General features: G+C 40.5%; 1 protein-coding gene across 25 annotated transcripts in view; it reads left to right on the forward strand.

The window, feature by feature from the left end:
- The first annotated feature begins 5267 nt into the window (after nt 1–5267).
- LOC127448928 (abl interactor 2-like) overlaps nt 5268–25695 on the forward strand; it is a 28661-nt gene continuing 8233 nt past the window's right edge. Inside the window, exons 1-9 of one of the 25 annotated variants that reach the window (XM_051711892.1) lie at nt 5268–5758; nt 14323–14490; nt 14695–14871; nt 15436–15453; nt 15560–15657; nt 19514–19696; nt 21480–21598; nt 21964–22197; nt 24434–24622. In XM_051711892.1, the coding sequence (XP_051567852.1) occupies nt 5642–5758; nt 14323–14490; nt 14695–14871; nt 15436–15453; nt 15560–15657; nt 19514–19696; nt 21480–21598; nt 21964–22197; nt 24434–24622 (1303 nt within the window). In that variant the 5' untranslated portion in view covers nt 5268–5641. Of the gene's footprint in view, nt 5759–14322; nt 14491–14694; nt 14872–15435; nt 15454–15559; nt 15658–19513; nt 19697–21476; nt 21599–21963; nt 22198–24433; nt 24623–25695 lie in introns of all 25 variants that reach the window. The other 24 variants (XM_051711895.1, XM_051711890.1, XM_051711898.1 and 21 more) reach the window with 24 other exon arrangements.

Raw genomic sequence — 25695 nt, forward strand, 5'->3', positions numbered from 1 at the left:
GACTTGCCATCTCTTCAATGGCACGAATGGTATAAAGCTCTTAGATCACATCTGAGTTTCCACAACTCATGTTGTCTGGAGTTCTGTGTATACTGAATGTTCTTGGACAGATATTTTATCAATGTTTTGTTTGCAGAACGATCCAAAAGCACTTTGAACTGCAGTACAGCCCATTGAAGAGACTGTAAGTCTATCCCTCGCAGCCTCTTTGTCGTTCCCATTCAAAATCAAAGATGGCGCTAGCATGAATAAGGTCTATACAGACATTATCGTGAGGAAATACATAAACCAATATTCAAATCTGAACTGGAATTGCACTTGATTGTTTTCAATGATGAAGGTGCTGTATTTTCTTTACTTCACTCTCTCTCTCTCTCTTTCAGATTTGCATATGGCCACAGTGCTGCTCAGCACACTGGTGTGCAGGTTGAGACTGCCCAGAGTGGAAGGGCGGGTGGTTGAGGCCAGGAATGAACTGGTGGACACTCCCAAAGATGACACCTGGATCACAGTCATCAAGAGGAACTGAAGGGCTCAGATCTCATGTCCCTTAAATGGACTCTTCCTAAAAATATGAATTATGCATTGCCAATGGTATGGGGTATTTTTATGGGTCTGTAAATGAGTGCATTTCCTCACTGAGTGGGACTTCAGTTAATAATATCAAAGTGATGTCATTCTAAAATGGTCCAGTTTATTAAACTTACAAGACACTGTTTGTAGATCTTCATTCCTACAAAATGCCACAAAAAAGGCCATTTAAAATAAGGACTCCATTACAACCAGGTTCCTGCTTAAATGAATAGTTCACCCAAAAATGAAAATTTGCTGATAATTTACTCACCCTCAGGCCATCCAAGATATATATGACCTTCTTTCTTCATCAGAACAGGATTTAAGATTTTTAGGAAAGTATCCCAGGTTTTTAGCTTCATCCAATGCAAGTGAATGGACACCAGTTTTTGATGGTTCAAAAAACATATTTAGGCAGCATCAAAGTAATTCACATGACTCCAGTCGATTAAGTAATGTCTTAAGTAATGAAGTTAATCAATACATTTGTGTGAAAAACAAATTGCTAATTAAAACGTTTTTAACTTTAAATTGACGCTTCCACCAGCTCTCTGTAGCTGTTTGAATAGGCCTAACTCTCACATGAAGTACGTTCCTCTGTGGTAAACAGAGCGGAACTTCTGAATTCTCGCATGAACGTGCCAACATGATGACGTCACATGACAGTGATGTGAGGCATTCAGTGTTTACAGGAAGCAATTTTTTTAATTTAATAAAGTTTTAATTAGCGAATTAAAAAACAAACATGTCCTGCTCCAGGCACGGAGCCTGACCGCCAGAGAGGGGGCTGGTGCTGCGACCCAACGGGTGGGTCGTAGCCCCGAGCAAAGCCGTCAGCTCTTTAGATCTCTGAGCTTTGGGAAAAATGGCCGCCCGGTCGCTTTTGCCCAACAGCTCCGGGATGCCTGCCGGAAATGGTTGCTGGCAGAGGGAACCCGCAGCACCATGGAGGTTGTCGATCTGGTGGTACTGGAGCAGTTCGTCTCCCAGCTTCCTCATGGAATGTAAGAGTGGGTCCAGTGCCACCACCTGGCGTCGCTGGAAGTGGCCATCAAGTTAGCAGTGGACTACATGGCGGCGCTTCCAGGAGGCAGCGAAGCAGTGTTTTTTTCTTCTCCCTCTTCTCTCTCTGCTATCTCTCCACCCCCTGTGTGTCACTCTTCCCCCCTCCTCCCATCCCTCCCAGTGCCACCCAGTTCCGGCTCCCCGGATGTGGGGAGGAGCCCTGCCTAAACCCCATCCCCAGTCCAGGGGACTCCTCCCCTTGTCTGTCCCTCCTACTCCCCCTGTCTCCCTCCGCTATCCCCCCCAGGTTGATGAGACTGCCCCCATGATTGTGGAAGGAAAGCCTGAGCCGGTCTGTTGGAGCTGTGGGGAAGCTGGGCACTGCCAGGATCGTTGTCCGGTGATGGAGGTGGGGACACTGATCCGGATCCCCGACGCTCCACAGGCTACCCCCGATTGGGCAGGGGCATATCGGATACCGGTAAGAGTAAAAGGGGATACACATCAAGCTTTGGTGGATTCAGATTGTTCCCAAACCTCTATCCACCAGCGCTTGGTGCAAGGCGGGGCATTGGGTAAGAATAAACAAGTGAGGGTGAGGTGTGTGCATGGTAATTCACAAATATCCAGTTGTAACAAATGAGATATGATTCAGGGGAAAAAGGCACAGAGTCGAGGATGCGGTTAATTCCCGCCTCACCCATCCATTAATTCTGGGAACCAATTGGCCTGATTTAAAAAATTTATTGAGGGTAATATGTGTGAATGGGATCTGCAAAGTAGTGTTGCGGTGTGTGACGTGCGACGCTATGGCTGGAGAGGCGGTGCCAGGGCCGTCGACAGCGACCCCGTGTCATGATGATGCAGACAAGGGAATTCCTGTACTCAGGGGCTTCCCTGAGGGGGATTTCCCTCTAGAGCAGTTGTGTGACGAGTCCCTCAAGCACGTCTTTGACCAAGTGAAAGTAATTGATGGTCAGCAGCTCCAGCCTAATGTGGTGCTCACATACCAATACTTTTCTATTATTAAAGAGAGGTTGTATCAAGTGATGCAGGACTCTCAGACCAAAGAGAATACAACTCAGCTATTAGTACCAAAGAGCCATCGGGAAACACTCTTCCAGGCAGCTCACTATAACCCAACGGCTGGTCACTTAGGTCATGAAAAGACTTTGAACCGTATAAAGGCAAGTTTTTTTTTTGCTGGGCATTCATGGCAATGTACGCAAATGGTGTGTGCCAGTTGGTGAATCCACCGGCCACCTCAAAAGCACCATTGAAACCTCTGCCATTGATCGAGGTCCCCTCCGAGAGAATTGGCATGGACCTCATCGGGCCATTAGAGCAGAGTGCACGTGACCATCGCTTTGTATTAGTTCTGGTGGACTAAATCCTCACTGATCAAGGCACAACATTCATGTCATGTACACCACGTGAACTGTATGAATTATCAGGCATTAAATCAATTCGCACCAGTGTTTATCACCCACAAACCGACAGGTTGGTCGAACGATTTAATAAGACCTTGAAAAACATGATTCGTAAGTTTGTACACAAAGATGCTAAAAATTGGGATAAATGGCTCAAACCCCTGCTGTTTGCAGTACGAGAGGTCCTGCAAGCCTCCACGGGGTTTTCCCCATTTGAGCTACTGTATGGGCGTCGGCTGCACAGCGTGCTCAACGTCATACGGGAAGCTTGAGAGGAAGGACCTTCAAATAGTATAGTATATTTTTATATATTATAGTATATTTTTTATATATCAAACATAGAAAAAGTACTTAGTTAATCATTCAGTTAATAACTTAATTAATATGTATGAAATATGCAGTGATCTAAAAATGACAATGTGTAATCAATGTATTATGAATAACTGCATTATGAATGTTATTCAGATTGGCTTCTCTAGAAAGAATTACAGCCTCTTTCAATTAAACTTTGTATGACCCAAAGGGAGGTGTGTATGTGGATACTGAAAGGAAAATTTAATGAGCAGAGCTGGTGCTGATAACACCAAGGTCGGCAAAACAGGTATTGAGATGAAACAGCAAGTTGGGGCCAAAGGTGACCAGCTGGAAGGGAGACGGTGATGACGAAACTAGGAGGGCATAAGATGATTTTATTGGAAGAAGAGGCCATCACTCAAAGAGAGAGGGTGGAACAGAAGTTGTATAAAGGATGTTTGATTATGAAGTGTAATTTCAGATGCTAGGTGATCAACTGGCATCTCGGCTTTGTTGCTTTGTTCAATAAAGTCTAATCTTTGATATCTGGAACCCCTGGACTTTGAGAGTTTTCTTGCTAAGAAGGAAAGAGACTCCAATAATAGTGGGCAGGCCAGATGTTGCCCCGGCCTGAGTCGGCAGTGGGGGTATTTGATATGGGGGTGTGGTCATGTGTCTGTCTGCGGGAGAGGGAAAGTGGTAAGGCTCGTCACCTGGGCTGTAATTACTCTAACACCTGTTTCTCATTATAGTGTTGGCAGAGGGAGACCTGATAAAGCATGCCAGAGCGTCGGAGTGGGAGAGAGAGTGGCAAGAGAGCTGGTGGTCGAATGACCGGCAGCAATAACTACTTAGTTCTGTGAGAGACTGTTAAAAAAAGACCCTGTTTGAGTTGGCCACTGAGAGCCGTGTTTTTCTGTGTATCTGAGTGTGGAGAAAATAAATACTCACCTGCATGCATGCAGGAGGAAGTGTGATGGTGATGGTATTTTCCCCCTGCATTAAGGATGGGCGATATCACTTATTTTCTTTTCGATCTGATACCAAGTACTTTTAGGTCAATATCGTCAATATCAATACCAATACGATACCTCTATTAAATTGAATTTTTACGAATTATTTAGATAAAATGAGTAACTTTATTATTACTTACATTTGTTATATATTTATGGGTCTAAACAGAAAATTATTAGGCTGCTTTGTTTCCCTTTAAAATTAGTTTGTATAAGCCACATATAAAACCTCAAAATTAACCATAGATATTATTATATGGTTACTACTGCTAAAACCAAATTACCATATGGATACTACAGTAATGCTGTAGTAAAACCATGGTTAATTGTATCAAAACCGTGGTTACTGCCAAAAAGAAAAAAAAAAAAAAAAAAAAACAAACATGTTACTACATTCATGGTTAATACAATATTATTACAGTAAATCCATGGTAAGTTTTCATAAGGGTATCATTTATTAATGAGGATTACAGAACATTATCAATGTTTTAACAACTCTGAACTTAAATAAACCTGTAAAAATGGTCATACAAGCCTATTATAATACATGTCACATTTGACTTAGTGTGAATAACTCCAGATGCTGTTTTTCTGTCATTGCCTCAGGAAAGCACTGCTCCCTATTTGAACGAGCGCTATGACTGAAAGGGTGAGCGCTGTCTGTGACTTATAGTGTATTTTAGCATTTCTGGCATGTCAAGATGAGCGGAAGAAAAAATAATTCCGGTGCCATGCAACAATTCGCTCATATAATTTTGTTTTCCACTTCGAAGCTTATGAGATGCATTAATATTCATGTAATCTAAATAATAAGATGACTTGTTAAAAAAAAAAAAAAAACCTTCAGAATCTATATTTTTATGTGAGGATCGATATTCTTGATGCCACATCAGTATCGGAAGTATCGATCCACCCATCCCTATCCTGCATGCTTCAGTGAGTGATAGAGGGCCAGGGGAGTGTGATGGTGTTTCCTCCTGCATGCTTCAGTGAGTGACAGAGGGACAGGGGAGTGTGATGGCATTTCCTCCTGCATACTTCAGTGAGTGATAGAGGGACAGGGGAGTGTGATGGTATTTCCTCCTGCATACTTCAGTGAGTGACAGAGGGCCAGGGGAGTGTGATGGTATTTCCTCCTGCATACTTCAGTGAGTGATAGAGGGACAGGGGAGTGTGATGGTGTTTTCCTCCTGCATGCTTCAGTGAGTGACAGAGGGACAGGGGAGTGTGATGGTGTTTTCCTCCTGCATGCTTCAGTGAGTGACAGAGGGACAGGGCAGTGTGATGGTGGTATTTTCCTCTTGCATACATCAGTAAGATGTGAAGATGGCGGAGCTGCAGATGCTGCTGGAAGAGGAGATTCCTGCTGGTCGAGGAGCCCTGCTAGACAGCTACGCCAACCTAGAGAGAGTCGCCGAGTACTGCGAGAGCAACTACATACAGGTAACATAAAAACCGTGACAAATATACGAGGCACGACCAGATACATGGAGTGAAATGACACGAGAACTGAAGTGGTCCGACAGTTTTGTTGTCGAGTGATAATGTCTACAAACACTGCACAAATCTCCGCATTTCATCACAGCCGCGTAGTGTGTCCTTTATAATACATTTATTTGACACTTCACACATTTTATAAGTGTTTTGTTTCCCGCTGTTCAGAGTTTTTTTTTGTAGAGAATTGAGGCCTCAAACACTGAGCTAACATGCTACCGCGCTAGTCGAAGCGAACCCAGTGTGTAAACCTCAAAGTAACCGCATCAAAGACAGTTCTTTCCCTCGCTTTTCACACGGACTATGAATTTAAACACGTTTAAGTGTTTATTACAATTTGAGAGATATGATCGAAAGCGTAAAACCGCGATATACCGTGTGAAATTAAAGCAGCACTGTTTTTAAAGTTAGCTTGGCTATTATTCTTGAAGATTATGGATACAATGTGTTTTTGTTATTAAATGTGTGCTTAAACGTTCATTTATTATTATTATTATTAGTAGTAGTAGTAGTAGTATTTTATGAGGTGTTATTGAGCTTTATTGATTATAGAGTAGATAGTGAATGTGATATTTACTGTGTTTTCTGTGTTATTAGTAGGGTCGGTGTCATTTCATTTAAACCTTAAAATTAAAAATTTAATTTATATATTTATTAATTTTTTCGCTTTGTTTTTTTTTTTTTTGTTTGTTTTGGTGTTTTTATTTATTTATTTATTTATTTTTACTATGGTAACACTAACCTAAGTAAACACAGTGTTTTGGTGGAAATGGTAATTAATCTTTTATTAGAAGTGAGGGAATTATTTTTTATGACAATAATGGCAGTTATAGATTCTAAATGTGCTAAGGCATTTATTTATTTTAATAACAAATATCATGGTTTGTTAGTTACATTGATCTGACCATATCTTGATTGCAAGACCTCTATTTGGTGTGTGTTTACATCTGGAAGAGGTATTTTTCATGTTATCTGCAATACATCTATAAGACGTGTTTTGGATGTCATTAAGACATACAGCAGATGTCTTTGAGACATTTATGATTTAGAATGTTTGTAAATCTGATCTTTTTAAGATGTTTAGCAGATGTTACTTAGAATGTGATGCTTTCCATATGAAAAGATCTAAAACAGGCACCTCGGAGACATACATGTGATATCTGAGTAGTAATGGGGAGTCATCCCTGGTAACTAGTGTTTACCAAATGTGTTTACTATGGTCTTACTGCACACCACAGTTCAAGTAATGGTTACTATGCAAGAATTGTGTTACATTTCAAAAATGTTTTGAGTTTGTTGATTCACTATGGAAACTGTGAAGTGCTTTTGGAACAAAAATGAAAAAAATAAATAAATGTTATTTTCAGCATTGCTGGGGGATATACAGAATTGGGTGTGTAGGCATTTCCAGTCCGCTGTTTAACTGTTTGTCATTTGACCTACAGAAAAAGAGCATCCGAAATGCTTCGTCACTTGTTCTTTCAAAAATACAGAGTGTCTCACATGGACCCTAGCAGAACAGTGACTGGATGTCACCGGAAATGAGATTGTTCTCTGTTGATGCTGAATTGGTTACTTAGAGGTCAGATAGTGCATGACGTGTTCCTAATAAATATTGCATACTTGAGAACATCACAGCTTTTGCTGGCCTGCAAATGCGCAAAGCCACCTGGTCAGTGTTTTAAAGCAGTTTTAAACATGTAAAGCAGGTTTAGCTTTGTGATCTGGCACTGGGGTTCTCGGTTTGTATTATATCTCAATCAGGCCCCCGGGAATCATGTCGAGCACACAGTGATGCTCTCGGAACGTGTTGCTATGGACAATGTGAGTCCGTTACATATGTTATGAATGCTCTCAATGGGATCCACCAGCCTTTTGATGCTGTTGGGCTGGTTGGTTGAGAAAAATCATCGTATTCTGTTAGTGATTATACTTGTAATACATGTGACTTCATTGCTTTGTCACAGCAGGTTTAGAAATTCCCATAATAGCTGCATGTGACCAAGCACAAATGTTTCCATGGTGGTGTTCAGCTCGGGTTGATATGATTCTTGCCTACGTGTGGTCTGTGGTCTGGTCTGGTTTTAGTTCAGGTTGTAACCCAAAATCACACTTGATGTTTGTTTTTATTGAAGGCCATATTAATGGATAGTTGTTGAATTATATGAATGTCTGTTCAGGCCCAGAGTTATGTTAAAGCAATCACCCAAAAGTTGTAAAATTCTGTTATAATGTACTCTCCTGTATTTTCTTCTGTGGAACACAAAAGGAGATGTTGTGAAGAATGTTCATTCTGCTTGTTTCCATACAACGAAAGTACGGGGAGTTAATGGCAGAGACTCTGGAAGATGAAATGGATTACTGGTATACTTATGAATTGACCCTTCACTAAGCCCGCCTTAAAAGCGCTTCTGACCAATCCTGTCTTAGTAACTGTTGCCCAGCTGTCATTACTCTGACACACGTTTCTATTTTCCGATGACGGCCTATGGAAGTAATGTGTGTTTGAGTACTTTCAAGCAGGATTTTATAAATGTAATGCATTTGTAATAGTGACATGAGTTACCCAAAGAGGATACAAGCAGTGCTTTTCTTTCTATTTCTAAAATAAATCTTTCAATAAATCTAGAGAAGAGCATGTTATGGATATAACTGTTTGCCTTGATTCTGATTAGGCCTGTTGCAATTATTAAATAACCGTCTGATCGCGATTATTTGATCTAACCTCGGTTATTTGAGGTAACCGTGGTTATTGGGCATTCAAATTCCAATCACATTTTAATGCCCAAATAAGGGAATTTTAAGCGAATATACTGTATAAATGCCATGGACGGCACATTTGTGTGTCATTCAGTTGAACTCCCGAGTCCGAGCGTCACTGAGCCGCACCATGGAGGTCAACCAGCTCCTGTCCAGAAGAGCGTGTGAATTGCTCTGATGCGCACGCTGTCAGCAGAGGCAGGTAATAAATATTTTACTATTGCATAATATAATAAAAATATAATATATAATAAAAAAAAATATATATATATATATATATATATATATATATAATTTATTTAAAAAAATATAAAATATATTAGTTCAAAAAACAAGTGTAAATGTAAAATTTACCAAAACTAAAGTTGACCCAAAAGAGAGACAGGTGAAGTGAATAACATTATCTCGTTACAGTGGCACCTGTAAAGGGGTGGGATATATTAGGCAGCAAGTGAACAGTCAGTTCTTGAATTTCATGTGTTGGAAGCAGGAAAAATGGGCAAGTGTAAGGATCTGAGCGACTTTGACAAGGGCCAAATTGTGATTGCTAGACGACTGGGTCAGAGCATCTCCAAAACGGCAGGCCTTGTGGGGTGTTCCTGTTATGCAGTGGTTAGTACCTACCAAAAGTGATCCAAGGTAGGACAACCGGTGAACTGGCGACAGGGTCATGGGCGCCCAAGGCTCATTGATGCGCATGGGGAGTGAAGGCTAGCCCGTCTGGTCTGATCCCACAGAAGAGCTACTGTAGCACAAATTGCTAAAAAACTTAATGCTGGCCATGATAGAAAGGCGTCAGAACACAGTGCATCGCAGCTTGCTGCGTATGGGGCTGCAAAGATGCAGACCGGTCAGAGTGTCCATGCTGACCCCTGTCCACCGCCGAAAGCGCCTACAAAGGGCACGTGAGCATCAGAACTGGACCATGGAGCAATGGAAGAAGGTGGCCTGATCTGATGAATCACGTTTTCATTTAGATCATGTGGACGGCCGGGTGCGAGTGCGTCGTTTACCTGGGGAAGAGATGGCAGCAGGATGCACTATGGGAAGAATTAGGCTGGCAGAGGCAGTGTGATGCTCTGGGCAATGTTCTGCTGGGAAACCTTGGGTCCTGGCATTCATGTGGATGTTACTTTGGCACGTACCACCTACCTAAAGATTGTTGCAGACCACGTACACCCCTTCATGGCAACGGTATTCCCTGATGGCAGTGGCCTCTTTCAGCAGGATAATTTCCAACCTTTACCCCTAAACATAACACTAATCATCACACAAACGTGCACATCCCTAGATTTGAAGATCAATATCATCTGACCAATTTAAGAGCTTTTTTTTTACCGATGAGGACATTTGGCCCTCACAGGTGTAGACAGACCTGTCTGTATATTCCAAACATACCACACAGATCGAAGTCTGAGTCTGACCCCTGTGTGACAAAGTTTCTGCTAGAATTTTGATGTTTGATGTTTTAAATTAATGACAGGTAACAAAATAATAACTCTGTCCTTTCTTTGTATCACAGTCAGATTTTACTGTGGAGCATGTCATGTTCGCCAGCATATTGGAGCATCATTGCAAAATCTGACACTTCAACACGTGGTTTAGACAAAATGCTACAATTTGACAAATAATATATATCTATATCTATATATCTATATATATCTATATATCTATATATATATATATATATATATATATATTTTATAATGTCTAAATATATATCCAATGCATAAATTGTGATAATATATATAGAAATGATTCTTATAGAAATCAGCCAATGCATGGAGCACTGAAGTAATCTATTGGCCACAGTTGTTATTTCATGAAATTATTATTTTTTTTAAACCAGTTGATGTCACCAGAGACCCCCAGTGCATGACAAATTGTGGTGTTTTGACACTTTCAATATACTGAAATGAAGTTGTATTTTTTTTTTTTTTTTTTTTTAATTTTTTTTATTGAAGTGAAGATAACATAAAATGTGCTTGTTTTATGTGAAAACGAATGGCTTAAATTAGTAATTTAGAGCTAAATAATGTCTAGATACCATAAAATCCCCCCCCCCAAAATGCACAACTTTAGTGTTTATACTTTGGTTAATGAGTGTTATTACATAGCTTTAAAAAAATATTCAAAGAAAAAAAGGAAAATATTACACATGTACTGTGTGTTCGGGTCATTTCTGACCCGCGAACATCACAAGTGTGTCTCACAAAGGAATGGTGCACAACGTTTAAGGGATTTTTGTTATAGTTCCAGTAGCAGTGCCGGTTCAAGAGCATGGTACGGTATTATTACAAACTTCGTGCTAAATGTACTCAGGACAGAGAACCATGCTAGTGGAATGGTTTTAGAGATTTGGTAACTCACGATTGGTCACTTGCTCAGTCTGTCCATTCTTATTCTGATTTCGCAGCACCAGAATGAAATGAAAAAAAACGTAAAAAATGTAACTGTGTCAATGAGACTGGATCGGTACAGAGTGGCACGTTTCCGCTATGAAAGCTGTCCGGCCCGATTGAACCTAGAGGGCTCCAGACTGCGACCTTTTTCCTAATAGTGCAATTAAACTTTGCAAGAGGTCGCACTGGTGCAACTAATTTAATTTAATTATATTTATTTATTTATTTGAAATTCTTTTTTTCCACATATCCCAGCTAAGCTGGGGTCAGAGTGCAGGGTCAGCCATGATACGGCGCCCCTGGAGCAGATAGGGTCAAGGCCCAACAGTGGCATCTTGGCGATGCTGGGGCTTGAACCCCCAACCTTCTGATCAGTAACCCAGAGCCTTAACCGCTGAGCCACCACTGCCCCTGTTTTTGCATATCCCAGCCAAGCTGGGGTCAGAGCGCAGGGTCAGCCATGATACGGCGCCCCTGGAGCAGATGGGGTCAAGGGCCTTGCTCAAGGGCCCAACAGTGGCATCGTGGCGGTGTTGGGGCCTGAACCCCTGACAATCTAGTCAGTAACCCAGAGCCTTAACCACCAAGCCACCACTGCCCCTACAACTACAAAGTTGGCCGACACTCTGATTATGCACTGTCGTTTTTTTGTTGCGTATGAGAAATGTAAAACGGTAGAAGTTTCAAAAGCGAAACGAAACAGCTCTACCTGGATCAGTCACAGCGGCTCAATGGACAGCTCAGCGTTGAGCACGTGTGTTTACACGTGGACTGGTCTCGAGCTCTCAGTCACGTAGATCATCATAAACAGTGCTGCGAGAAGCAAGGGCTCGTTCGCGAATTCGGCATTGATTATTTGTTTAAAACCTCTATGAAAACCCCTAATGTGTCTGTGATTAAACTAGTTTAAAAAAGGCTTTGTTTGTCTTCAGATGAGTGTATTTTAATCAGTAAGATCCTGATGAAACTCATTCCTGCTGTCACAGTATTTTAATTTAGCCCAATATAAAAAAGGTATATGTACAAAATTTCAAGATCAACGGTTTACGGTCAAGTGGGCATTTCAATGGGACAAATGTGCGTTTTTATTGGAAATGTACTTATTTTTAATATTGTTTGTTTTTGTCCATATCATTTTCATTTTGCCACCAATTCAGGTGCTGGTGCTACCGCTCTCAAATGTTAGCCTATAATGACCAGGGTCTGTCAAGCTCCAAAAAAAACTAAAAAGTAACAAGGGTTAGGGATGGGCACGAGTACTCGGAAGTGACAGCAATGATCGATCATGAAAACGATGATCGATAAAGAAAATGCGTGACGTGACTTTTCACTTAATTCAAAATTTAGTGACAACTATACATAAACGTGTCAAAGAGGGGCCTTATTTTTAATTTTGAGATTGATTATGTTGTGATTTTCAGCTATACTTTCATTGTGAACAAAGAGGTCTCATAGCAACCAAACTGATAAACGATGCTGCTATGCTAGTGTTTGTTCTACATGTATACGATAAAAAAGAGAGTATAATTAACCGTATTTTGAATACGTTCTCTGCAAACGTTTACTTAACGAGTTTTATTATCATGTAATGTAGAAACTGACTCATTAATGCATATTGACTTTTATTAAACAATGTTTATCATTGACTGTAAATCTCCCTGGGTGCTGACATGTTTGCGTGAGGTGAAACACCTGCATCTTGGTGAAATCGCAGTTGAAGATTTCCGCACGATTTTCCAAGTTGGAAGTCCGACATAAAGTGGCATTTCCGTTGCACTTTTCCCAGTAGGAAATTCCAAGTTGAATGGAAGGCAGCATAAATCATCACAACAACAAACTCCAACACTGCGCGGCGTGAGATTCTGTCCGTGGGATATACAGCGCACACACACCAGACGTGTGACTGTGACGTGTTCTTCCTTTCAAACATCTAGACGCAGCGCAGCTAAATGGAACAGAATATAGAGTCTCTAAAACTATTTTAAACTTAACACTGCGTATTGAATACGCAATGGTTATGGCGTCCGAAGGAAAAGCAGAAAGACGCGCTTTCTGAGCATTCTTTCATTGGAATGGCCAGCAATTCTTCACATAATGACAAGATATGATGCATTATATTTTTATTATGCCATCTTTTATATTTTTTGTAACAGATTACATTATAGCAGCCCATAAGAATGTATAGGCGAGACACTGGAACAATAAGATGCAATGCAGCAGCTAAAGACAGATGTCTGACATATATCTACATTTACTGTATGTACATATCTATGTTATACCCCTCCTCCCTTTGGAGTACTCGAGTAGACACAATTACCAAAATGTCCATCCCTAAAAAGGGTTTCATAAAAGTTGTCCATATGACTTGTGCACTTTATTCCAGGTCTTTTAAAGCCATACAATAGCTTTGTGTGAGTAAACTTTGGCCGACCACTGAAAATCTCACCCTCCACTGCAACTCTTGTTTGTCAGATATATTCAAACTTGAATCGCGAATGTTATGAGACACACAATAACCAATGGTGTTGGCCATTTACGTCAGAACTAAAGCAATGCATCTTGACATGGTATATTTAGTTTGAAAGACATATATCAACTATTGGACTACATTTAATGGACTACATCTTTGGTTCTTCTATGGTGCTTTTTTTGTCATTTTTCAGCTTGGCAGACTGTGGTCACTATAAACGTCATTGTATTGAAAAGAGCAGCATGAACATTCTTCAAAACATCTCCATTTGTTTTGTATGAAAGGAAAAACAATTATATGTGTTTGGATTGGTGGTCAGGGTAAGTAAATGATGACAGAATTCCATTTTTGGGTGAACTTCTCTTTAACTGAGCATTTAGCCAATTAGGAGATTTACTATATATTAGATGATTTTGAAGTTTGTATCTGAATGACTTTGCATTTATCTGCATTTGTTTTGGCTCCTCGTTTGTTTTGAAAGCTGGAAGGCGTGTCTTTCTCACCCTTTCAATTCCACATTCACTCACTATTCCCCCCCTCCCTCACTGTCCTCAATCACAGTGCTGTTTGTCAGTGGACCTTCCCATTTATTTGACAGCATCACCATGGTAATGCCAGAAGGGAATGATTGATAGTTGTAGGCAGCCAATGAGGCAGCGACCTGAGGCGGTTTTTCATGAAGGTGTACTGTTCTGATTGGCTGTTGCAGCATCTGTCTTGCTGATCATATTGCTCTCAGGAAATTAATCATTAAGGGGCGTGAAATCGAGGTAGTAGAAATGAGGCCACAAGTCAATATGATGTTCTGTTTCACCTCTACATCCTTCTGTGCAGAGATTAACACACACACTCTCCTTTTCCCCCCCCCCATTCTATTCTAGTCTCCAGATAAGCACAGAGCTCTAGAAGAAACCAAAAGCTACACCACTCAGTCTTTGGCCAGTGTTGCATATTTGATCAACACTCTCGCCAACAATGTGCTCCAGATGCTGGACATACAGGCATCCCAGCTACGCCGCATGGAATCCTCCATTAACCACATCTCACAGGTATACTCACTCCAAACAGTTCTGCTGATGTAGAACTATCTAATATTACAGGTTCATTGCATTACGTAAAATGATCAGGGTTTTAAATTGCAGTATTGTGATGCTTAAATGCAGACATTCAAACCATTTTTTTTATTTAGCCACTTAAAGACCAGTACTGTGAATCTGTAATACAAACTGTAACACTCCAACGTTCCACCACAGACGGTGGACATCCATAAAGAAAAGGTGGCAAGGCGAGAGATTGGCATCCTCACCACCAATAAGAACACATCTCGCACACACAAGATCATTGCACCAGCCAATCCTGAGAGGCCTGTGCGATATATCCGCAAGCCTGTTGACTACAGCCTGCTGGATGACGTAGGCCATGGTGTGAAGGTAAAGATGTTGTGTATGTCACAGTAGTTTAATTCTCATCTGTTAGTACACATGTCTGCTTGGCTGCAAGAGCTTGGCTTGACTGTGAAATCTGGCACACACTGAAGTGAAATTAATTCAAGATAATTACAGTATTAAAATAGTAGGTACTATTTTAGGACTTAATATTCAGCACTGTTAAATAAGTTTAAAGCTCTGATGTGTGTAATTTGTGCGCCACTAGCGTCACCCAACGGAATTGCAAAAACTATGATTTCGAAAAGGTTTCCCGAACACTCCCCCATCTGCCATTGTTCAAACAAACAGATTGAGCCAATGTTGCTGCATCGGGCCATCGGGATGCTCAAATAAACAGAGCAATGTTTTGATAGTGCCACATCCAATCATAAAAAAATTACACACTTCAGCTTGAAATAATATGAATGTATTTTGCTCTGGCTCATATGGTGCTTAACTATCTACAGTGTGTCTGTGCATGTGTATGAGTTCTTCTCTATTCATCACACTAATGGTTTGTATCTTTTCTCTCCTTAACTCTCTTATTGCCTTCATTTCTGAGTGTAGTGGTTACTAAGGTTTAAGGTAAGGATTCAGTCAGGCTTTTGTTGGTGTGTTTTTTGTGTATGTGGTGTAATGTCAGTGTCTTTACATTTGTTCAGAATTATTATATTTGTCTTTTGACCCAAAGGTCAACGCCCAGAATATGAAAGCGGGTACGACTCCACGCACAGCTGCCCCTACCCAGAAACCACCCAGCCCCCCTGGCCCTGGCAAAGGAACCATTAGGTAAGTGCATGTGTTTTATTTATTTTTTATTATTATTTTTTATCTCTCTTGATGCCATTTATAAAATAAAAGTATTGATTTTTATTCTGAAATGCCAATTCTAAGAGCGATTTGACATAATTCTGAGATAATTACACTGACCTAAATTTCACAGTTGATTACTGATGTAGTTTAATCGAGTGTGAGTTGGTTCAGGGTAGAATAAGTATTCTTTCGGTTCTGCCATCTGGACTGGAGGTGAGTTTACTGCTGTACAGTAATTTGCTAATCTTTGCTAATCCACACCCCCCTTAGTTACTGTTGCTCCCTCAAGACAAGTTTTACATAAAATCCCATAGGAATGAATTGGAGATTTTCAGTAAAATATGGTCATAAAGTGTTACAAATTAAATGGATGTTATCCTTACTTGGGCTGGAATAAAATCTGACATTGCAACACTTTTTTATCTGCCGTTTTTCCTTTGAAGAATTTTTTTAATTGTGCAGTATTGTGTTAAAAACTGCAGAGATTTAGGATCAGAATTGAGGCAAACCCTTCTCATGGTCAGCTGAAAAGGTAGAAACCTAATTTAACAGTGATTACAACTAGTCGATATTAGAGGTAGACTGATATATCGGTTTTACCGATTAATTGGTGCCGATAGTCACTTTTTTTGAACTAACGATTATTTGCTAAATTTATACTGATAGTTGCTGATAGTTTTTTTTTATTTTTATTCCTCAACAATAAACCTCATCTGGTGAAATATATATATATATATGGGATTTTATATATATATAGTTGAAGTCAGAAGTTTACATACACCTTAGCCAAATACATTTAAACTCAGTTTTTCACAATTCATGACATTTAATCATAGAAAACATTCCCTGTCTTAGGTCAGTTAGGATCACTACTTCAAGAATGTGAAATGTCAGAATAATAGTAGAGAGAATGATTTATTTCAGCTTTTATTTCTTTCATCACATTCCCAGTGGGTCAGAAGTTTACATACACTTTGGTAATATTTGGTATCATCGCCTTTAAATTGTTTAACTTGGGTCAAACATTTTGTGTAGCCTTCCACAAGCTTCTCACAATAAGTTGCTGGAATTTTGGCCCATTCCTCCAGACAGAACTGGTGTAACGGAGTCAGGTTTGTAGGCCTCCTTGCTCGCACACGCTTTTTCATTTCTGCCCATAAATTTTCAAAAAAATCAGATTGAGGTCAGGACTTTGTGATGGCCATTCAAATATCTTGACTTTGTTGTCCTAAAGCAATTTTACCACAGCTTTGGAGGCATGCTTGTAGTCATTGTACATTTGGAAGACCCTTTTGCGACCGAGCTTTAACTTCCTGGCTGACGTCTTGAGATGTTGCTTCAATATATCCACATAAATTTCCTTCTTCATGATGCCATTTATTTTGTGAAGTGCACCAGTCCCTCCTGCAGCAAAGCACCCCCACAACATGATGCCGCCACCCCCATGCTTCACGTTTGGGATGGTGTTCTTGGGCTTGTAAGCCTCACCCTTTTTCCTCCAAACATAATGATGGTCATTACAGCCAAACAGTTAAATATTTGTTTCATCAGACCAGAGGACATTTCTCCAAAAAGTAAGATCTTTGTCCCCATTTGCACTTGCAAACTGTAGTCTGGCTTTTTTATGGCAGTTTTGGAGCAGTGACTTCTTCCTTGCTGAGCAGCCTTTCAGGTTATGTCGATATAGGACTCGTTTTACTGTAGATATAGATACTTGTCTACCTGTTTCCTGCAGCATCTTCACAAGGTCCTTTGCTGTTGTTCTGGGATTGATTTGCACTTTTTGCACCAAACAACGTTCATCTCTATGATACAGAATGCGTCTCCTTCCTGACCGGTAGGATGGCTGCGTGGTCCCATGGTGTTTATACTTGCGTACTATTGTTTATACAGATGAGCATCATACCTTCAGGCATTTGGAAATTTCTCCCAAGGATGAACCAGACTTGCGGAGGTCCACAATTTTTTTCTGAGGTCTTGGCTGATTTCTTTTGATTTTCCCATGATGTCAAGCAAAGAGGCACTGAGTTTAAAGGCAGGCCTTAAAATACATCCACAAGTACACCTCCAATTCAGTACACCTCCTATCAGAAGCTAGTTGTCTAAAGGCTTGACATCATTTTCTGGAATTTTCCAAGCTGCTTAAAGGCACAGTTAACTTAGTGTATGTAAAGTTCTGACCCAGTGGAATTGTGATATAGTCTATTAAAAGTTAAACAATCTGTCTGTAAACAATTGTTGGAAAAATTACTTGTGTCATGCACAAAGTAGATGTCCTAAACGACTTGCCAAAACTATAGTTTGCAAATATGAAATCTGTGGAATGGTTAAAAAATTTGTTTTTGTGTATGTATGTAAACTTATGACTTCGAATGTGTATATATATATGTGTGTGTGTGTGTGTGTGTGTGTGTGTGTGTATAAACTATATATAAAAAACTGTTCATCTGGTAAATATAATGGCTATAAAATCTTTTTTTATAGAGCATTGTAATGCAGTCATGTCTCTTTCATTTCAAAATAAGAGTCACGGATGTATGTCAGGCTTGTTTATTGTTAGAAGTTCTGCATTATGCACCAAATCTTAATTTTTCTGGTAATTATTGTGATTTTGGTTACACAATAAACTGCTTTTGGGATTTTATTCATTTTGGAGATGTCTGTGCCCTTCATTGTTCTGAAAGACTAAGACATTTTTATAATTCTATAGGCTAAGTCTTAAAAACCCCCACTATTGGTCGATTAATCGGTTATCTGCCTTTTCCCCCACCTTAGTTATTGGATTGGCAAAATCCACTATCGGTCGACCTCTAGTGGATATTATAATGAATGTTATCAGTGAACAGATCTGTTCCTAACATTTCTACAACATACAATGATACTTTTGTACCCTTTAGTTACTGTCACCTCTACTGTTAAATGAATTTTATCCATTTGTATCCTCTCTGGGTACCTCTTGTCACTTTTTATGTTCCCAGCAACAACATTTTACCGTTGTTCTTCCGGATATTTCAGTAAAACCTTGTTTAATCTAAACACATGGTTCTTTCATAGATTTACATTAGAAAAGAGCAAAAGCTTGTCTGCAAAAATTGAAGATGGCAACAGTTGCTGAGGTAGGAATATTCAGTAAATTTTTTTGGGCGGGACTTAGCGAAGGGGCAATTGAGATTCTACACATAAGATTCTGCACTGTTCATTTGGTACTTGAAAAGGAAATTCTCCCTCTCTCTGTTTTGTTCTTTGTCTCTGATCTCTATTCCTGACAGCAATGCTCACACACACACACACACACACACTCACCTACGACTGCGTGTATGAGTTAACAATTTTGGCTAGTTCTCTGTTCAGGGACTGACACACTAAAGCATTCTGGATCTGTGTGTGTGTTTCAATCTGTGTGCCTTTTTCCACCACTGCAGGTCACTGTGGAGAACAAGCTGTCATATTGTGTGTATGATGTGTTATTATTTTATGTCATTGAGTTTTTACAGCTGATGTTTGTCACTGCTAAACCTCAACTGTGTTCTCCCGCTTTTGCCTAATGTCCACGGCCTTTAACCCCTGACTGTCACCACAGCAACACAGCCAATCAGAAGCAATTCAGAAAACCTTCTGAAATACACCATAACAGGCACCACTAAATATCTACACCGCACATAACAGATTCCTCCTAATATCTACAAATAACAATAACTTAGACATGTCTCATGAGGTGTCCTTTACGGTACTGTTGTGATGATATTCTAAATGGATATTTAATCTACACAATATCTTACAGTATGTCATTATTGGGGGTCTGTCATCAGTGATGTTTGACTCCACCCCTTAGTGGACTTCAAAATATTTTAACCCTGCCCCTCGGCAGGCGGCACTCCCCTTACCGGACACTCGAGCCAGTGCGCCCACCCGTCGTCCCAAATGACTACGTTCCAAGTCCAACACGCAACACTGCACCACCTCTGCAGAGCCCGGCTAGAACTGCTTCTGTTAATCAGAGGACCCGCACGTACAGGTATTCACATACACACACACACACACACACATGCGCACACATCAAAATGCAGCGTTTTCAGAACCCCAAGACAGTCTTTTAGAAATGATGTCCTCTCACAAAGAATAAAAAGAAATTGGAAAAGGAAAAAAAGGTCCTTCACTCTTTTTCCGCATCCTGTTTTCCTGTCTGTCTCTCCTGGTTCTGTCTTTCTGTGTTTTTAAGCTGTCTTTGTTCAGTGTTTCTGTCGAAGTGTGACTTTCGGTTAAAGCAACAGTCACTCACTAACTTTCTCCTTTGCTTTTTCTCTCTCATACTGGGATCTCTTTCTGATTCAAACAGCCATAGTCTGCTTACAGAAGAGCTCTCTTCCGCTCTTTCGCTCACCGTCTTTCTTTCTATTTCAGTCTTTCTTACCGTATCTCTTCATTTCTATACTGCATTCTCAGCCCTCTGCTCTGTTTTTGAGAATCTCAGGAGACAAACATAGAGCTCTTAATCATATTCTTATAAAACTCTTCCTCCTCCTCCTCCTCCTCCTCTTCTCAGATTCTCATCCACAAATCCCCAGTCATGACCGTGCCAGGTCTTTATGAAGAAATTATTTTTGTAGATTCTACACATTTAATATATTCAGGACATAAACAGGGAATTGGACTGAACTTGACCCTCAAGGGACAGTGATTTGCTCATAAGTTTTTATTTTACTAGTGGTCAACCGATAAAATAGCCAGTTTTAAAATAGCTGATGGGCCGAACATGGTGGCTGATGATTGATATAATTTTGAAACATAATTTAGATTTACACAATTGAGAAAGCTGTCAGTAGATTTTGAAACATACACATGGAAGTTACTTCAGTTATTCGGCAAAGTAGGTATGGTCATCAGTTGATGCCAATAATCTCAAATGACGCAGATATGTCATTGCATCACTTGTTATTAGTCGCAAATTAGTCGTGGTTTAATATCGGCTTGACTGATATATCGGTCCATCAGTAGTATTCAGCTGATAATGTCACACTGGCCAAATATCATCTGATTAATTGGCCTGACCGATATATTGTTCCAGCACTTGATATCAGTTGACAATCTTAAAATGGTTAAATATCAGATGATTAATCGTCCTGGCCGATATATCGGTCCATCACTTGTTGTCAGTTGATAATCTCAAAGTGGTGAAATATTGTCTGATTAATCAGCCTGGCCGATATATCGGTCCATCATTTGTTATTAGTTGATAATCTTCAAATGGCCAAATATCAGATGATTAATTAGCCTGGCCGATATATCGGTCCATCACTTGTTGTCAGTTGATAATCTCAAAGTGTCCAAATATCGGCAGATTAATCGGCCTGGTTGATATATCGGTCCATCACTTGTTATCGGTAGATAATCTCAAAGTCCCCAATTATCGGCTGATTATAGGCCTGGACGATATATCGATTCATCACTGTCAGTTTTTAATTTTGAAGTAGCCAGATATCGGCTTATACATCGGCCTGGCGGATATATTGGCCCATTACTTGTCATCAGTTGATCATCTCAAAGTGGCCAAATATCAGCTGATTAATCAACCTGGCTGATATATTGGTCCATCACTTGTTGTCAATTAATTATCTGAAAATGCTATTAATGTTATTGCTGAAATGTTGAGGTTTCATGTGCATTTTTTTTTCAAAGGGGCAGAGTAAAATATGCATGACTGAGTGGGGGATGCTTTTTTTATATAATAATGTATTGGTTTATGTGTGCTGGATAAATTGCAAGATGTTTTTCTCTTTTGTGTGTCTGTGTGGCAGCAGTGGCAGCAGTGGAGGTAGTCATCCCAGCAGTCGCAGCAGCAGCAGAGAGAACAGTGGCAGTGGAAGTGTGGGCGTGCCTATTGCTGTTCCAACCCCTGCCCCGCCCACAATCTTTCCTGGTAAGAGCTCCATTGTTTACTGTATAAATGAGACCATAAATGGTCATGATGACTGTCGAAGATCCTGAAGCAAGCATCGCACCTTCAAAGTGTCTTTCTTTCCTACCTGCCTTGAAAACAGCAAAGATATTTTGCTGTTGTGTTGAAAGTGTATCTTCTAGAGCTGTGGATTACTTGTATTTCCTCTCACCTATTAGTGACAAGAACAACTCTTTCTGTTCACCTCCTCTTTTCCCCTCCTCTCTTTTCAAACAATTACCTTTCTCTCCTCCCTGTGGCCTGTTTCTCCTTTCGATCTCTGTTCTGTCTCTCTCACTCTCGTCTCCCCTGGGCTTCCTGTCTATGTGTGGCGTTCGGAGCTGCAGGTACTGTACCTGCCCCTCCCAATCCCCCCAAACCTCCACCGAATGTTACTCTCCCTTCCCCTCCTGTGCCCCCACCACCCTCCACCCCTGAGCCAGTGCCCCCTGCCCCTGCTTCTACCCCTGCTCTGCCAGCAGAGGGCCCTCCTGAGATACCACCACCCCCACAGCTGCCCCCTACCCTTCCCGTTAGCACCAACACCAGCCTTGTTGCTGCAACTAGCACTCCCGCTCAAGGTGAGTCCCTCTCACCCCCTACTCCAGCTCCATCTCCACTCCTCCATTTTTGATCTGCATGCAAACATAACTGAGCACCACATGATCCAAGACTCATCTCTCATTTACCTCACCAAGGCTTCACCTGCGTGGGCTTGGCTTTGCCTGCTATGCATCTGGGATCCAGTTCTTAGGGGGCAAACATTCTCAGCGACTTTCAAGTCTTCCTTTTACACTTGTTTTTCTCCATCACTCCATATGTCCTATCTCTTCTTCCTTTTTGTACTTTGGGACTGTTTTAGATTCTTGCTTTCTTTTTATGGTTTAATGTTTCATGGCAAATCAAAGTGAGAAATGCATTGTGGGCCAACTAAATTTTCTGGCTGAAAGGCCTTATTGTTCTGTGTAGCTCTGTTCCCAAACCTAGCGAGCTGCCAACAAAGACAGCATTTTCAGCAAAATCTTGTGTACTTTTTGTAGAGGAGCTGGTGAAAAAAATCATTCCTGAGGGCAGACAGTCGAGAAAAATGCTGATGATAAATATTTTTTATTCGGTACTTAAAGATATCAATAAAAAATACAAAATAAATAAAAAATAAAATAAAATAAAATTTGCCCAATATTTGTGTGTGCCATGTACTGTAGAGTGAGTCATCAGCTTAGCAAAATTTGCTAATGCCAAACCAGAGACCTCATAAAGCCCAAAGTATACTGTGGTCAAATGCTAATGTACAGGATGCGTGACGCAATTCTTTTCATCAGCAGAGTGTTCGAGCACTGAACGCGTGCAGCCTGATTTTTCTAACCACGCGTCTTTGAACACGCAGAATGTGCATGCGACTGGAATTATTTGCACTAATTAATGGGTCCAAAAGGCGGCAATACTCGTATTTAAGCCATTGTTGTCACGAAGATGTGCTAGAAGATGTAATTGCCGGTAAACAACTGGAGACGAAGGTAAAAACGTCAACAGTGGATGTGCATGGAGATACCTGTAATTGTATAACTAGGTTTGAAGGACTATAAAGACATGTTTATAGGTCTAAACTCCTGAAGAGAAATAGTCCGGTGTCTCGTTCAGTCGTAGCGCGCATGCTCCAACCGCCTGTGTATGTGCGCACCGTGAAATGGAGTATAATTTGACAGACTCCCGTTCGCCTGTACGCAGACGCCGAGCGTTCGCGTCTAAATCGAAGTATACTTTGGGCTTGAGTATGTAACAGGTCACTGGTATACATATAAGTGGGAAAAATCTTAATGCTTTATATTGCAGCTGTAGGAATGGAAGTCCCACCTAACAGTTAAAACTAGAGGTTGACCGATATATCTGTTTTATGATATATCTGTTATCGCGCCAAAAGTGGCTTTATAGAACTATTGGTTATCTGCAAAAATTGTTTGTGTTTTATTGCTGGCTGGTGCTGGAGGGTTCTACAGTACAACAGAGATGAAATAGTAACAATCACTGATTTCACGTTAAGTTTGTTGTGCCACATGAATACGCTATGCACCGATTTTTTAAATAGTACACGTTATCAATACATATAATCATGATGTAATAGATCAGTAATTTAAAACAACCAAACTAATTGCTGCATTGGAGAACTGCATGTTTGCCGACAAGATTTTCGAATGGTTAGAACAATGTTACAGTGTGAAGGAATGAAACTGCTCACCTTTCATCTTTGCAGTTTTGAATTATAAAAATGGGTGCTCCAAAGAGGTTTTATTGTTAAGCAGATATACGTAAATCATGTTCATGTTATAATGTTGATGTTAATTTTGACTGACAGTGTCCCTAGAGAAAAGGAAAAAAGTTTTTATATTTTTTTATGACCGGAATACCGGACAGTCATGGCAAGTGATCGCCGATGAGCTACTATTGATAAAAGATGATCTACTGTTGATCAATTACAGATCATACAGAATTTATTAGCCTAAATGGCACTGATTACTTTGCAGTGTTCATATTGTAATACATTGGAGATGATTGTAAAAGTGCATGTTTTTTCCCCCTGAAGTAACACAACCATTTCAAAATAAGAGTAAAAAAATGTAATCATTGAATAAATTGAATTCACCTGTCTATGGATGTAGACAGCGATGCAGCTCACTAGAGTTTGGACAGAGCTTGTGTTTTCAGTTCATGGCATCTGTTGTAGATTGTACCATGGTTGTCTCATTCTTATCATGTTTTCTGTACCATGCTTCAGAAAAGAACCAGATGTTTTACTTGTTCTTACTTACTGTCTCCCAGGCAATGGTCCTCACTTTTACAGTATGAATCGGCCAATGACACGGCATGCTACGCCCTCTGTGGGAGGTTCCCTGCCCTATCGCCGGCCATCATCAGTTACCGGACAGCCTAACAACATGCCTCCGAACACAAATCCAAACATGATCCAAAACCAGCTCAATGGAGGGCCGCACTACAACCAAAACCAAGGTAATGATCAAATGGTTAATTGCCTCATAGAACTCATAGAATGATCAGTTTTGGGGGGGTTACTAACTAAAAGTATTGACACCGTTAACTAGTGTGACAGAAGCTCTTCAGTTGCAAGTTATTGTACTAACAAGTAGCAAAGCAGTCACCTGTCATTTTATTTATTTGTTTATTTATTTTTATCCCCTTTTCACCCAATTTGGAATGCCAAATTCCCACTACTTAGTAGGTCCTCATGGTGGAGCGGTTACTCACCTCAATCCGTGTGGCAGAGGACAAGTCTCAGTTGCTTCCGCTTCTGAGACAGTCAATCCGCGCATTTTATCTCGTGGTTCGTTTTCCATGACACCGTGGAGACTCACAGCATGTGGAGGCTCATGCTACTCTCTGCGATCCACGCACAACTTACCACGCGCCCCATTGAGAGCGAGAACCACTAATCGCGACCACAGGGAGGTTACCCCATGTGACTCTACCCTCCCTAGCAACCGGGCCAATTTGGTTGCTTAGGAGACCTGGCTGGAGTCACTCAGCACACCCTGGATTTGAACTCGCGACTCCAGGTGTGGTAGTCAGCGTCAATACTCGCTGAGCTACCCAGGCCCCTATCACCTGTCGGTTTGTTGCCTGTAAAGCTTTATTTCCTGTACAGCTGTAGCTTTGCTTACTGCCTCCTGCTGATTGAGTTTTGCAAAAACATGGAGGTGACACTATAAGCTTGAATTGCTCTGTTAGTTGCAAAATTCCTTATTAGGGTGACGTGATTAATTGTTATTTTTTTATGCGTTATTTTTTTCATATTTAATCGCGTTGAATTAACGTATTACATCTTCAGCCTTAGTCAAGTTATTCACACACAGCTTTACTACTGAACAAGCAGAGGCCCAGATTAGCATGTTGATTGTGCAGTTCTCCTAGAATAACCACTCTAAAATAGCATTGGGAAGTCTGATTCATTGTAGTGATTTATTTCGATTCTTTCAGACAGGTTGTTTCAGTGATCCGGTGAAAAAACTGATTAATTTGACAGCGTTTTACAATGTTTTTTGTACCAAAATAAATCTTTAGTTCAA

Source organism: Myxocyprinus asiaticus, chromosome 12 (genome assembly GCF_019703515.2).
Source record: "Myxocyprinus asiaticus isolate MX2 ecotype Aquarium Trade chromosome 12, UBuf_Myxa_2, whole genome shotgun sequence".
In the NCBI taxonomy this organism is placed as follows: domain Eukaryota; kingdom Metazoa; phylum Chordata; class Actinopteri; order Cypriniformes; family Catostomidae; genus Myxocyprinus; species Myxocyprinus asiaticus.